General features: G+C 31.3%; 1 protein-coding gene across 3 annotated transcripts; it reads left to right on the top strand.

Moving 5' to 3' along the window:
* The first annotated feature begins 6,468 nt into the window (after positions 1 to 6,468).
* LOC138311957 (uncharacterized) lies at positions 6,469 to 14,446 on the top strand. 3 transcript variants are annotated; one of them, XM_069253074.1, is made up of 9 exons: positions 6,469 to 6,536; positions 6,912 to 7,007; positions 7,661 to 7,756; positions 9,068 to 9,163; positions 9,803 to 9,862; positions 11,793 to 11,888; positions 13,209 to 13,304; positions 13,951 to 14,010; positions 14,384 to 14,446. In XM_069253074.1, the coding sequence occupies exons 1-9, from the start codon at positions 6,528 to 6,530 to the stop codon at positions 14,402 to 14,404; spliced, it is 630 nt and encodes a 209-aa protein (XP_069109175.1). In that variant the 5' UTR covers positions 6,469 to 6,527; the 3' UTR covers positions 14,405 to 14,446. The 3 variants fall into 3 exon arrangements, with proteins under 3 accessions (XP_069109175.1, XP_069109177.1, XP_069109176.1); XM_069253076.1 differs by lacking the exon at positions 9,068 to 9,163; XM_069253075.1 differs by lacking the exon at positions 13,209 to 13,304.
* Positions 14,447 to 15,839: the final 1,393 nt, after the last annotated feature.

The following is a 15,839-nucleotide window of genomic DNA, read 5'->3' as shown; positions in this document are numbered from 1 at the left end:
ATATACCACGAAACTAATTTTTTAACAAGAATTATTATATAATTTTGTCTACATTTATATGGCTTAGATTTGATGGGCTCATTAGTACTTACTTTGGTTGTTATGTTCCATACGGTTTGTCCATGTAGTTTCATATATTAATTGGTAAGCAGGTGTTCATGAGTTACATGAAAAAGTATCATCCCATGTTAAATTGAACAGTGATATTGAAAAGTGGGACCTTTGCATAATTATACATACATGAAAACGGAAACAAAATCACTCTGCAATACAATGGTTTTTATATTAAACTTACGTAGTTTGTTTGATTAAACATATTTTAAATAAGATTTATTTGCTATGACAAAATAATTATCCATTAATTTCGCTATCCTAGACGTCAAAGACGAGTCCTAAACCATCGTCGGCGGCACCACCAGCATTACTCTGCCAGAAACAGTAGAATATGAAGATTTCCCTGTACAGAAAAAGGTAAAATAGTATAAGAATCATACATTCTGAAGTCATTACATCAAGTTCATATTGATCTGCTGTTTCGTCATGGGTGAATTATGATTTATTTTTATTTAATTCCCATCTACGATATCTTCACGTCAATTAATAGCACCAAATTCAACTAGCTACAATAACGTGAGAGAAAAAAGCGAGGTCGTTGTATCCGTTAAACAATGGCCAGATTTAGAAGTTGTGTTAAAATAATTTGATATCACATTATGATCGCATAAACACTATAGGTGATGACCCATGTCTGGAAACATCGGTTGACCAAGAAACTAATTTTGGGGTTCGAAACCAAAAAGATTTTTGATCACTAGGTTGATAATCAACTGATTGAGCTAACAGAGTCTGTATTGATCGACCCTGGTGGTCAATTCTGTTTCCATACATTAAGCAGTGACATAAAAAAACGTTTCGTCGATAAACGTTTGCACACAATTATAAGTCCATGTAAACTGCATTAACATATTACAAATTAACATATTTTGAGATAAAAGTGTGTGAATTTTAAATACGATTTCATTTGTGTATATAATTCCTCTCCTTGTAACATCCGTCTGTAAATTTCTGAAGGATACCGTTTTTCAGACGTCCGGCAAACCATACATTGTACATACAGCCGAACGGAAGTAAAAAAAATTGGATTATTATGATTATGGTGTTAACACATATGGCAATAAAAATAAAGGTGTTATTGTAATCAAAATTTTTCATAAATTTACACTGACTTTTTGACAGGAGAACAGGTGACAAAAATTTTTCAATTTTCTAGGCACTCTGTATTAAAATTGAATATATTAGCTTTTTATTTTCTATCTTAACTTGAATCAATTTTTGAATATCTAGTATATTCATTCATTTGATTTTTACTCGAAATCTTCACACGTCAATGTAATAACAAATTTTTCAGTATAAATAGTAGTAAATTATTAAAGACTGGAACTAGGTGTCTCTGTCATTGGAAAGAAATACTAATCACAATATTGCTCCCCTTAACTACAAAATATAGTTCTCCTCGTTTGTTAAGATTTGATAGCGCCCAATAGGCACGTTTATAGTGTTTTTGTTACATAATTTGGTCAAAGTATTTCATGTTTAATTGGAAACAGGTTGTTCGTGGTTTATTAACAAGTATCGTCCATGTTAAATTGTCAAATAATATTGAATAGTGTACCTTCAATTTTCAAACATACTTGAAACAGAAAACAAATCATATACAATACATCGTTTTATATCAAAATACGTATTTTGTGGCGATCTAAACATTTTTATAAATAAGAATGGATAGATTATTATGATATAATACTCCATTAATTCTTTCCTAGACGTCAAATACGAACTTCTAAACTCATCGTCAGGTGGTACCACTAGCATTATCTCTGCCAGAAACAATAAAATATGAAGATTCCCCTGTAAAGAAAAAGGTAAGATAGTATAAGTATCATAGATTCTAAAGTCGTTACATCAAATACATATTGATCTGCTGTTTCGCCATATGTTAATTGTGATTTTTTTTATTAATTTCCATCTACGATGTCCCTTATGTCACTTAATAGCACCAAATAACCACTAGCTACATAACGCGATGAGAGAAAAATGCGAGGTCATTGTTATCTGTTCTAAACAATGGCCATATTTAATATTGAGTTTAAACATAAATACAATAATTTGATATCACAATATGATCGCAATATATACTACTACGGTGATCACCCATGTCTGAAAACACCGGTTGACCAAGAACTTAATTTTTGTAATGAAGAAACATGAACTTGTATCCGTCAAACCGTAGGATCGAAACGCAAGAAAGTATTTGATCAATAGGTGGACTAATCATCTGATTGAGCTGTGTAGTCCTGTATTGATCGACCCTGGTGGTCAATTTCTGTTTCCAATACAATAAAGCAGTGACATCAAAATGTTTCGTCGATATACGTTTACACACAATTAATTATAAGTCCATGTAAATTGCATTAACATCTTACAGTTATATATTTTGAGATAAATATGTTTGAATTTTTAATACGGGGGGGATTTCATTTATGTATACAATTCCTCTCTAGTAACATCCCTTTGTAAATTTCTGTAGAGATACCGTTTTCCAGACGTCCGACAAACCATCAAAACAACTACGGGTTTCTATGTATAAATAGGTTAACACATATCCAATGAATTCCAATCAATCGAATGTATTGCTTCATATGATATTTTCCTCATATCAACATTGTTTGGCTAAGATTTGATGTGCTCATTAGTACGATATTAGGTGTTTGTTTACATACGTTTCATACGTTTGGTCCAGTGTTTCATATTTAATTGGTAACAGGGGAAAATAAATCCTATTCAATACAGATGTTTATATCATTACTATTTTGGTAGGTGTTTGTTACATACGTTTGGTCTTTTCATATTTAATGAAAAAGTATCATCCCATGTTAAATTGTACAGTGATATTTGAAAAGTGTACCTTCGATGTTTTAAACATACCTTGAAACGGAAATAAATCCTATTCAATACAATGTTTTATATCAACTTACGTATTTTGTTTGATTAAACATATTTTGAATTAGATTTATATGCTTTTACAACATAATTGTCAATTAATTTCTATCCTAGACGTCAAAGTGGAGTCCTAAACTATCGTCAGGGGCACCACCAGCATTACCTCTGCCAGAAACAGTAGAATATGAAGATTTCCCTGTACTGAAAAAGGTAAAATATTATAAGAATCATACATTCTGAAGTCATTACATCAAGTTCATACTGATCTGCTGTTTCGTCATGGGTGAATTATGATTTTTTCTGATTTATTAATTTCCATCTACGATGTCTTCATGTCCACTTAATAGCACCAAATACAACTAGCTACATAACTGGAGAGAAAAATGCGAGGTCGTTTTATCCGTTAAAACAACGGCCAGATTAGGAAATTGTGTAAAAACAAAATATGAGATATCACATTTTGATCGCATATACACTATAGGTGATCACCCATGTCTTGAAACATCGGTTGACCAAGAAACTAATTTTTTAACAACAATAAATATAAAATTTGTTCTAATACATTGTTTTGGCTTAGATTTGATATGCTCATTAGTACGTATTTGGTGTTTGTTCCATACGTTTGGTCCAGTGTTTTCATATTTAATTGGTAACAGGTGGTCATGGGTTCATGAAAAAGTATCATCCATGTTAAATTGTACAGTGATATTGAAAAGTGTAACCTTCGATATTTTAACATACTTGAAACGGAAACAAATCCTATGCAATACAATGTTTTAATATTAACTTACGTAGTTTGTTTGATTAAACATATTTTTAAATTAGATTTATATGCTTTTACAATATAATTGTCCATTAATTTCTATCCTAGACGTCAAAATGGAAATCTAAACTATCGTCAGGGGCACCACCAGCATTACCTCTGCCAGAAACAGTAGAATATGAAGAGATTTCCCTGTACAGAAAAAGGTAAAATATTATAAGAATCATAGATTCTGAAGTCATTACATCAAATCCATACTGATCTGCTGTTTCGTCATGTGTGAATTATGATTTTTTATGATTTATTATTTTCCATCTACGATGTCTTCGTGTCACTTAATAGCACCAAATACAACTAGCTACATAACTTGAGAGAAAAATGCGATGTCGTTTTATCCGTTAAACAACGGCCAGATTAGGACATTGTGTAAAAAAATATGATATCACATTTTAATCGCATATACACTATAGGTGATCACCCATGTCTTGAAACATCGGTTGACGAAGAAACTAATTTTGTAACAAGAAACAAAAAATAATGTACCCGCCAATCCGGGGTTCGAAACCAAAAATATTTTTTATCACTAGGTTGATAATCTACTGATTGAGCTATCTAATCTGTATTGATCGACCCTTGTGGTCAATTTTGATTCCATACATTAAGCAGTGACATCAAAATGTTTCGTCGATATACGTTTACACACAATTAATTATAAGTCCATGTAAACTGCATTAACATCTTACAGTTATATATTTTGAGATAAATATGTGTGAATTTTAATACTGATTTCATTTATGTATACAATTCCTCTCTTTTAACATCCCTTTGTAAATTTCTGTAGGATACCGTTTTCCAGACGTCCGACAAACCATCAAAACAACTACGGGTTTCTATGTATAAGGTAAACACATATCCAATGAATTCCAATCAATCGAATGTATTGCTTCATATGATATTTTCCTCATATCAACATTGTTTTGGCTAAGATTTGATGTGCTCATTAGTACGTATTAGGTGTTTGTTACATACGTTTGGTCCAGTGTTTCATATTTAATTGGTAACAGATGGTCATGGTTCATGAAAAAGTATCATCCATGTTAAATTGTACAGTGATATTGAAAAGTGTACCTTCGATATTTAAACATACTTGAAACGGAAACAAATCCTATGCAATACAATGTTTTATATTAACTTACGTAGTTTGTTTGATTAAACATATTTTAAATTATATTTATATGCTTTTACAATATAATTGTCCATTAATTTCTATCCTAGACGTCAAAGTGGAGTCCTAAACTATCGTCAGGGCACCACCAGCATTACCTCTGCCAGAAACAGTAGAATATATGAAGATTTCCCTGTACAGAAAAAGGTAAAATATTATAAGAATCATACATTCTGAAGTCATTACATCAAGTTCATACTGATCTGCTGTTTCGTCATGTGTGAATTATGATTTTTTCTGATTTATTAATTTCCATCTACGATGTCTTCATGTCACTTAATAGCACCAAATACAAATATCTACATAACTGGAGAGAAAAATGCGAGGTCGTTTTATCCGTTAAGCAACGGCCAGATTAGGAAATTGTGTAAAAACAAAATATGATATCACATTTTGATCGCATATACACTATAGGTGATCACCCATGTCTTGAAACATAGGTTGACCAAGAAACTAATTTTTTAACAAGAATAATATATAATTTGTTCTACATTGTTTTGGCTTAGATTTGATGGGCTCATTAGTACGTATTTGGTGTTTGTTCCATACGTTTGGTCCAGTGTTTCATATTTAATTGGTAACAGGTGGTCATGGTTCATGAAAAAGTATCGTCCATGTTAAATTGTACAGTGATATTGAAAAGTGTACCTTCGATATTTAAACATACTTGAAACGGAAACAAATCCTATGCAATACAATGTTTTATATTAACTTACGTAGTTTGTTTGATTAAACATATTTTAAATAAAATTTATTTGCTATTACAATATAATTGTCCATTAATTTCTATCCTAGACGTCAAAGACGAGTCCTAAACCATCGTCGGCGGCACCACCAGCATTACCTCTGCCAGAAACAGTAGAATATGAAGATTTACTTGTACAGAAAAAGGTAAAATAGTATAAGAATCATACATTCTGAAGTCATTACATCAAGTTCATATTGATCTGCTGTTTCGTCATGGGTGAATTATGATTTTTTTTATTAATTCCCATCTACGATATCTTCACGTCAATTAATAGCACCAAATTCAACTAGCTTCATAACGTGAGAGAAAAAAGCGAGGTCGTTGTATCCGTTAAACAATGGCCAGATTTAGAAGTTGTGTTAAAATAATTTGATATCACATTATGATCGCATAAACACTATAGGTGATCACCCATGTCTGGAAACATCGGTTGACCAAGAAACTAGTTTTGGGGTTCGAAACCAAAAAGATTTTTGATCAATAGGTTGATAATCTACTGATTGAGCTGTGTGGTGTGTATTGATCGACCCTGGTGGTCAATTCTGTTTCCATACATTAAGCAGTGACATCAAAATGTTTCGTCGATATACGTTTTACACACAATTAATTATAAGTCCATGTAAACTGCATTAACATCTTACAGTTATATATTTTGAGACAAATATGTGTGAATTTCAATACGGATTTACATTTATGTATACAATTCCTCTCTTGTAACATCCCTTTGTAAATTTCTGTAGGATACCGTTTTCCAGACGTCCGACAAACCATCAAAACAACTACGGGTTTCTATGTATAAGGTAAACACATATCCAATGAATTCCAATCAATCGAATGTATTGCTTCATATGATATTTTCCTCATATCAACATTGTTTTGGCTAAGATTTGATGTGCTCATTAGTACGTATTAGGTGTTTGTTACATACGTTTTGGTCCAGTGTTTCATATTTAATTGGTAACAGATGGTCATGGTTCATGAAAAAGTATCATCCATGTTAAATTGTACAGTGATATTGAAAAGTGTACCTTCGATATTTAAACATACTTGAAACGGAAACAAATCCTATGCAATACAATGTTTTATATTAACTTACGTAGTTTGTTTGATTAAACATATTTTAAATTATATTTATATGCTTTTACAATATAATTGTCCATTAATTTCTATCCTAGACGTCAAAGTGGAGTCCTAAACTATCGTCAGGGGCACCACCAGCATTACCTCTGCCAGAAACAGTAGAATATGAAGATTTCCCTGTACAGAAAAAGGTAAAATATTATAAGAATCATACATTCTGAAGTCATTACATCAAGTTCATACTGATCTGCTGTTTCGTCATGTGTGAATTATGATTTTTTCTGATTTATTAATTTCCATCTACGATGTCTTCATGTCACTTAATAAGCACCAAATACAAATAGCTACATAACTGGAGAGAAAAATGCGAGGTCGTTTTATCCGTTAAGCAACGGCCAGATTAGGAAATTGTGTAAAAACAAAATATGATATCACATTTTGATCGCATATACACTATAGGTGATCACCCATGTCTTGAAACAGGTTGACCAAGAAACTAATTTTTTAACAAGAATAATATATAATTTGTTCTACATTGTTTTGGCTTAGATTTGATGGGCTCATTAGTACGTATTTGGTGTTTGTTCCATACGTTTGGTCCAGTGTTTTTCATATTTAATTGGTAACAGGTGGTCATGGTTCATGAAAAAGTATCATCCATGTTAAATTGTACAGTGATATTGAAAAGTGTACCTTCGATATTTAAACATACTTGAAACGGAAACAAATCCTATGCAATACAATGTTTTATATAAACTTACGTAGTTTGTTTGATTAAACATATTTTATTAAAATAAGATTTATTTGATATTACAATATAATTATCCATTAATTTCTATCCTAGACGTCAAAGACGAGTCCTAAACCATCGTCGGCGGCACCACCAGCATTACCTCTGCCAGAAACAGTAGAATATGAAGATTTCCCTGTACAGAAAAAGGTAAAATAGTATAAGAATCATACATTCTGAAGTCATTACATCAAGTTCATATTGATCTGCTGTTTCGTCATGGGTGAATTATTTTTTTTTTATTAATTCCCATCTACGATATCTTCACGTCAATTAATAGCACCAAAATTCAACTAGCTACAAAACGTGAGAGAAAAAAGCGAGGTCGTTGTATCCGTTAAACAATGGCCAGATTTAGAAGTTGTGTTAAAAATAATTTGATATCACATTATGATCGCATAAACACTATAGGAGATGACCCATGTCTGGAAACATCGGTTGACCAAGAAACTAATTTTGGGTTCGAAACCAAAAAGATTTTTGATCACTAGGTTGATAATCAACTGATTGTTCTATCTAGTCTGTATTGATCGACCCTGGTGGTCAATTCTGTTTCCATACATTAAGCAGTGACATAAAAACGTTTCGTCGATAAACGTTTGCACACAATTAGTCCATGTCAACTGTATTAACATATTATAATTACATGTTTTGAGATAAAAGTGTGTGAATTTTAACATCGATTTCATTTGTGTATAATAATTCCTCTCCTTTAACATCCGTCTGTAAATTCCTGAAGGATACCGTTTTTTTCAGACGTCCGGCAAACCATACATGTACATACAGCCGAACGGAAGAAAAAAATTGGATTTTATGTATATGGTAAACACATATGCAATAAAGTAAAGGTGTTCTTTAATCTAATATTTTTTCTCAATTACACTGACTTTTTGACAGGAGAACCTACAAATTTTTTCATTTTTCGGCACTCTGTATTAAAATTGATATATTTCTTTTATTTTTCTATCTTTTCTTGAATCAATTTTGAATATCTAGTAATTCTTTCATTTGATTTTTACTCGAAATTTCACAACGTCAATGTAATAACAAATTTCAGTATAAATATAATAAATTAGTTAAGACTGACCAGGTGTCTCTGTAATTGGAAAGTATTCTAATCACAATTTTACTCCCTTAACTACATAATTTGTTCTACATCGTTTGGTTAAGATTTGATAGCGCCCAATAGCACGTTTTATAGTGTTTGTTACATAAGTTTGGTCAAGTATTTCATGTTTAATTGGAAACAGGTGTTCGTGGTTTATTAACAAGTATCGTCCATGTTAAATTGTCAAATAATATTGAATAGTGTACCTTCAATTTTCAAACATACTTGAAACAGAAATAAATCATATGCAATACATCGTTTTATATCAAAATACGTATTTTGTGCGATTAAACATTTTTTAAATAAGAATGATAGGTTATTATGATATAATACTCCATTAATGTCTTTCCTAGACGTCAAATACGACTTCTAAATCATCGTTGGTGGTACCACTAGCATTATCTCTGCCAGAAACAATAAAATATGAAGATTCCCCTGTAAAGAAAAAGGTAAGATAGTATAAGTATCATAGATTCTAAAGTCGTTACATCAAATACATATTGATCTGCTGTTTCGCCATATGTTAATTGTGATTTTTTTTATTAATTTCCATCTACGATGTCCTTATGTCACTTAATAGCACCAAATACCACTAGCTACATAACGCGAGAGAAAAAATGCGGTGTCATTTTATCTGTTAAACAATGGCCAGATTTAGATATTGAGTGAAAATAATACAATAATTTGATATCACAATATGATCGCATATACACTACTCGGTGATCACCCATGTCTGAAAACACCGGTTGACCAAGAAACTTATTTTGTATGAAGAAACATGAACATGTATCCGTCAAACCGAGGTTCGAAACCAAAAAGTATTTTGATCAATAGGTGGATAATCTACTGATTGAGCTGTGTGGTCTGTATTGATCGACCCTGGTGGTCAATTCTGTTTCCATACATTAAGCAGTGACATCAAAATGTTTCGTCGATATACGTTTACACACAATTAATTATAAGTCCATGTAAACTGCATTAACATCTTACAGTTATATATTTTGAGATAAATATGTTTGAATTTTAATACGGATTTCATTTATGTATACAATTCCTCTCTTGTAACATCCCTTTGTAAATTTCTGTAGGATACCGTTTTCCAGACGTCCGACAAACCATCAAAACAACTACGGGTTTCTATGTATAAGGTTAACACATATCCAATGAATTCCAATCAATCGAATGCATTGCTTCATATGATATTTTCCTCATATCAACATTGTTTTGGCTAAGATTTGATGTGCTCATTAGTACGTATTAGGTGTTTGTTTACATACGTTTGGTCCATGTTTCATATTTAAATTGGTAACAGGTGGTCATGGTTCATGAAAAAGTATCATCCATGTTAAATTGTACAGTGATATTGAAAAGTGTACCTTCGATATTTAAACATACTTGAAACGGAAATAAATCCTATTCAATACAATGTTTTATATCAACTTACGTATTTTGTTTGATTAAACATATTTTGAATTAGATTTATATGCTTTTACAATATAATTGTCCATTAATTTCTATCCTAGACGTCAAAGTGGAGTCCTAAACTATCGTCAGGGGCACCACCAGCATTACCTCTGCCAGAAACAGTAGAATATGAAGATTTCCCTGTACAGAAAAAGGTAAAATATTATAAGAATCATACATTCTGAAGTCATTACATCAAGTTCATACTGATCTGCTGTTTCGTCATGTGTTGAATTATGATTTTTTCTGATTTATTAATTTCCATCTACGATGTCTTCATGTCACTTAATAGCACCAAATACAACTAGCTACATAACTGGAGAGAAAAATGCGAGGTCGTTTTATCCGTTAAGCAACGGCCAGATTAGGAAATTGTGTAAAAACAAAATATGATATCACATTTTGATCGCATATACACTATAGGTGATCACCCATGTCTTGAAACATAGGTTGACCAAGAAACTAATTTTTTAACAAGAATAATATATAATTTGTTCTACATTGTTTTGGCTTAGATTTGATGATTGCTCATTAGTACGTATTTGGTGTTTGTTCCATACGTTTGGTCCAGTGTTTCATATTTAATTGGTAACAGGTGGTCATGGTTCATGAAAAAGTATCATCCATGTTAAATTGTACAGTGATATTGAAAAGTGTACCTTCGATATTTTAACATACTTGAAACGGAAACAAATCCTATGCAATAGCAATGTTTTATATTAACTTACGTATTTTGTTTGATTAAACATATTTTCAAATTAGATTGATATGCTTTTACAATATAATTGTCCATTAATTTCTATCCTAGACGTCAAAGTGGATAATCTAAACTATCGTCAGGGGCACCACCAGCATTACCTCTGCCAGAAACAGTAGAATATGAAGATTTTCCCTGTACAGAAAAAGGTAAAATATTATAATAAGATAATTTACATTCAGAAGTCATTACATCAAGTTCATACTGATCAGCTGTTTCGTCATGGGGTGAATTATGATTTTTTCTCTGATTTAATTAATTTCCATCTACGATGTCTTTCAAGTCCACTTAATAGCACCAAATACAACTAGCTAACATAACTGGAGAGAAAAATGCGAGGTCGTTTTATCCGTTAAACAACGGCCAGATTAGGAAATTGTGTAAATAAACAAAATATGATATCACATTTTGATCGCATTATACACTATAGGTGATCACCCATGTAACTTGAAACATTTCCAGAAGGAATACCCGTTGTTTCCAAACGTCCGAACTTACGGTTTTTTTTATAAGGTAAACACAATAATAATTCCATAAACTTGTTTCAATATTGTTTTTGGCTACAGATTTGATGTGCTCATTAGTACCTATTTGGTGTTTGTTCCATACGTTTGGTCCAGTGGTTTCATATTAAATTGGTAACAGGTGGTCATGGTTTCATGAAAAAGTATCATCCATTTAAATTGTACAGTGATATTGAAAAGTGTACCTTCCATATTTTAAACATACTTGAAACGGAAACAAATCCTATGCAATACAATTTTTTATATAACTTACGTAGTTTGTTTGATTAAACATATTTCAAATTAGATTGATATGCTTTTTACAATATAATTGTCCATTAATTTCTATCCTAGACGTCAAAGTGGAAATCTAAACTATCGTCAGGGGCACCACAAGCATTACCTCTGCCAGAAACAGTAGAATATGAAGATTTCCCTGTACAGAAAAAGGTAAAAAATATTATAAGAATCATACATTCTGAAGTCATTACATCAAATCCATACTGATCTGCTGTTTCGTCATGTGTGAATTGTAATTTTTTATGATTTATTAATTTCCATCTACGATGTCTTCGTGTCACTTAATAGCACCAAATACAACTAGCTACATAACTTGAGAGAAAAATGCGATGTTGTTTTATCCGTTAAACAACGGCCAGATTAGGACATTGTGTAAAAAAAATATGATATCACATTTTAATCGCATATACACTATAGGTGATCACCCATGTCTTGAAACATCGGTTGACCAAGAAACTAATTTTGTAACAAGAAACAAAAAATAATGTACCCGCCAATCCGGGGTTCGAAACCAAAAATATTTTTGATCACTAGGTTGATAATCTACTGATTGAGCTATCTAGTCTGTATTGATCGACCCTTGTGGTCAATTTTGATTCCATACATTAAGCAGTGACATCAAAATGTTTCGTCAATAAACGTTTGTACACAATTAATTATAATTCATGTAAACTGTATTAATATATTATAATTTTATATTTTGAGATAAAAGTGTGTGAATTTTAACACGGATTTCATTTATGTATATAATTCCTCTCCCTAAACATCCTTCTGTACATTTCGGAATGATACCGTTTTCTAGACGTTCGGCAAACCATATATACAACCGAACGGAAGAGAAAATTTTGATTCTATGTATAAGGTAAACACATGATATTTTCCTTAATTACACTGACTTTTCGACAGGAGATACAACAAATTTATCATTTTCGGCACTCTGTATTAAAATTAATATATTTCTTTTAATTTGGTATCTTCTCTTGAATCAAGTTTGAATATGTAGTAATCCTTTCATTTGATTTTTACTCGAAATTTTACAACATAAATGTAATTACAAATTCCAGTATAAATATAATAACTTAGTTAAGACTGACCAGGTGTCTCTGTAATTGGAAAGTATTCTAATCACAATTTTACTCCCTTAACTACATAATTTGTTCTACATCGTTTTAGTTAAAATTTGATAGCGCCCAATAGCACGTTTATAGTGTTTGTTACATAAGTTTGGTCAAGTATTTCATGTTTAATTGGAAACAGGTGTTCGTGATTTATTAACAAGTATCGTCCATGTTAAATTATCAAATAATATTGAATAGTGTACCTTCAATTTTTAAACATACTTGAAACAGAAATAAATCATATGCAATACATCGTTTTATATCAAAATACGTATTTTGTGCGATTAAACATTTTTTTAAATAATTATGATAGGTTTATTATGATATAATACTCCATTAATGGCTTTCCTAGACGTCAAATACGACTTCTAAATCATCGTTGGTGGTACCACTAGCATTATCTCTGCCAGAAACAATAAAATATGAAGATTCCCCTGTAAAGAAAAAGGTAAGATAGTATAAGTATCATAGATTCTAAAGTCGTTACATCAAATACATATTGATCTGCTGTTTCGTCATATGTTAATTGTGATTTTTTTATATTAATTTACATCGACGATGTCCTTATGTCACTTAATAGCACCAAATACCACTAGCTACATAACGCGAGAGAAAAAATGCGGTGTCATTTTATCTGTTAAACAATGGCCAGATTTAGATATTGAGTGAAAATAATACAATAATTTGATATCACAATATGATCGCATATACATGTACACTACTCGGTGATCACCCATGTCTGGAAACACCGGTTGACCAAGAAACTTAATCTTTGTAACAGAAACGTCAACATGTATCCGTCCAAACCGAGGTTCGAAACCAAAAAGGTTTTTGATCAATAGGTTGATAATCTACTGATTGAGCTATATAGTCTGTATTGTTTGACCCTGGTGGTCAATTCTGTTTCCATACATTAAGCAGTGACATCAAAATGTTTCGTCGATATACGTTTACACACAATTAATTATAAGTCCATGTAAACTGCATTAACATCTTACAGTTATATATTTTGAGATAAATAAGTGTTTAATAATACGGATTTCATTTATGTATACAATTCCTCTCTTGTAACATCCCTTTGTAAATTTCTGTAGGATACCGTTTTCCAGACGTCCGACAAACCATCAAAACAACTACGGGTTTCTATGTATAAGGTAAACACATATCCAATGAATTCCAATAAATCGAATGTATTGCTTCATATGATATTTTCCTCATATTCTACATTGTTTTGGCTAAGATTTGATGTGCTCATTAGTACGTATTAGGTGTTTGTTACATACGTTTGGTCCAGTGTTTCATATTTAATTGTAACAGGTGGTCATGGTTCATGAAAAAGTATCATTCATGTTAAATTGTACAGTGATATTGAAAAGTGTACCTTCGATATTTAACATACTTGAAACGGAAATAAATCCTATGCAATACAATGTTTTATATTAACTTACGTATTTTGTTTGATTAAACATATTTCAAATTAGATTTATATACTTTTACAATATAATTGTCCATTAATTTCTATCCTAGACGTCAAAGTGGAGATCCTAAACTATCGTCAGGGGCACCACCAGCATTACCTCTGCCAGAAACAGTAGAATATGAAGATTTCCCTGTACTGAAAAAGGTAAAATATTATAAGAATCATACATTCTGAAGTCATTACATCAAGTTCATACTGATCTGCTGTTTCGTCATGGGTGAATTATGATTTTTTCTGATTTATTAATTTCCATCTACGATGTCTTCATGTCACTTAATAGCACCAAATACAACTAGCTACATAACTGGAGAGAAAAATGCGAGGTCGTTTTATCCGTTAAGCAACGGCCAGATTAGGAAATTGTGTAAAAACAAAATATGATATCACATTTTGATCGCATATACACTATAGGTGATCACCCATGTCTTGAAACATCGGTTGACCAAGAAACTAATTTTGTAACAAGAAACAAAAAATAATGTACCCGCCAATCCGGGGTTCGAAACCAAAAATATTTTTGATCACTAGGTTGATAATCTACTGATTGAGCTATCTAGTCTGTATTGATCGACCCTTGTGGTCAATTTTGATTCCATACATTAAGCAGTGACATCAAAATGTTTCGTCAATAAACGTTTGTACACAATTAATTATAATTCATGTAAACTGTATTAATATATTATAATTTTATATTTTGAGATAAAAGTGTGTGAATTTTAACATGGATTTCATTTATGTATATAATTCCTCTCCCTAAACATCCTTTTGTACATTTCGGAATGATACCGTTTTCTAGACGTTCGGGCAAACCAATATATACAACCGAACGGAAGAGAAAATTTTGATTCTATGTATAAGGTAAACACATGATATTTTCCTTAATTAAACTGACTTTTCGACAGGAGATACAACAAAATTATCATTTTTCGGCACTCTGTATTAAATTTAATATATTTCTTTTAATTTGGTATCTTCTCTTGAATCAAGTTTGAATATGTAGTATTTTTCATTTGATTTTTACTCGAAATTTCGCAACATAAAAGTAAATTACAAATTCCAGTATAAAATATAATATAAAATATGTTAAGACTGACCAGGTGTCTCTGTAAATTGGAAAACCCTTAATTTCTAAATCACAATATTTACTCCCTATAACTACATAATTCAGTTCTACATCGTTTTGGTTAAGATTTGATAGCGCCCAATTAGCACGTTTTTATAGGTGTTTGTTACATAAGTTTGGTCCAGTAGTATTTCATGTTTAATTGGAAACAGGTTTGTTCGTGATTTATTAACAAGTATCGTCCATGTTTAAAAATTATCAAAGTAATATTGAATAGTGTACCTTCCAGTTTTAAACATACTTGAAAATCAGAAATAATCATATGCAATACATCGTTTTATATCAAAAATACGTATTTTGTGCGATATTAAACATTTTTTAAAATAATTATGGATAGGTTATATATGATGATAAATACTCCCATTAATGGCTTTCCTAGA

The sequence above is a fragment of the Argopecten irradians genome, unplaced genomic scaffold (assembly GCF_041381155.1).
Source record: "Argopecten irradians isolate NY unplaced genomic scaffold, Ai_NY scaffold_0161, whole genome shotgun sequence".
Classification (NCBI taxonomy): domain Eukaryota; kingdom Metazoa; phylum Mollusca; class Bivalvia; order Pectinida; family Pectinidae; genus Argopecten; species Argopecten irradians.
The sequence above is the reverse complement of the archived record's forward strand: the minus strand, read 5'-3'. Positions and strand labels throughout refer to the sequence as shown.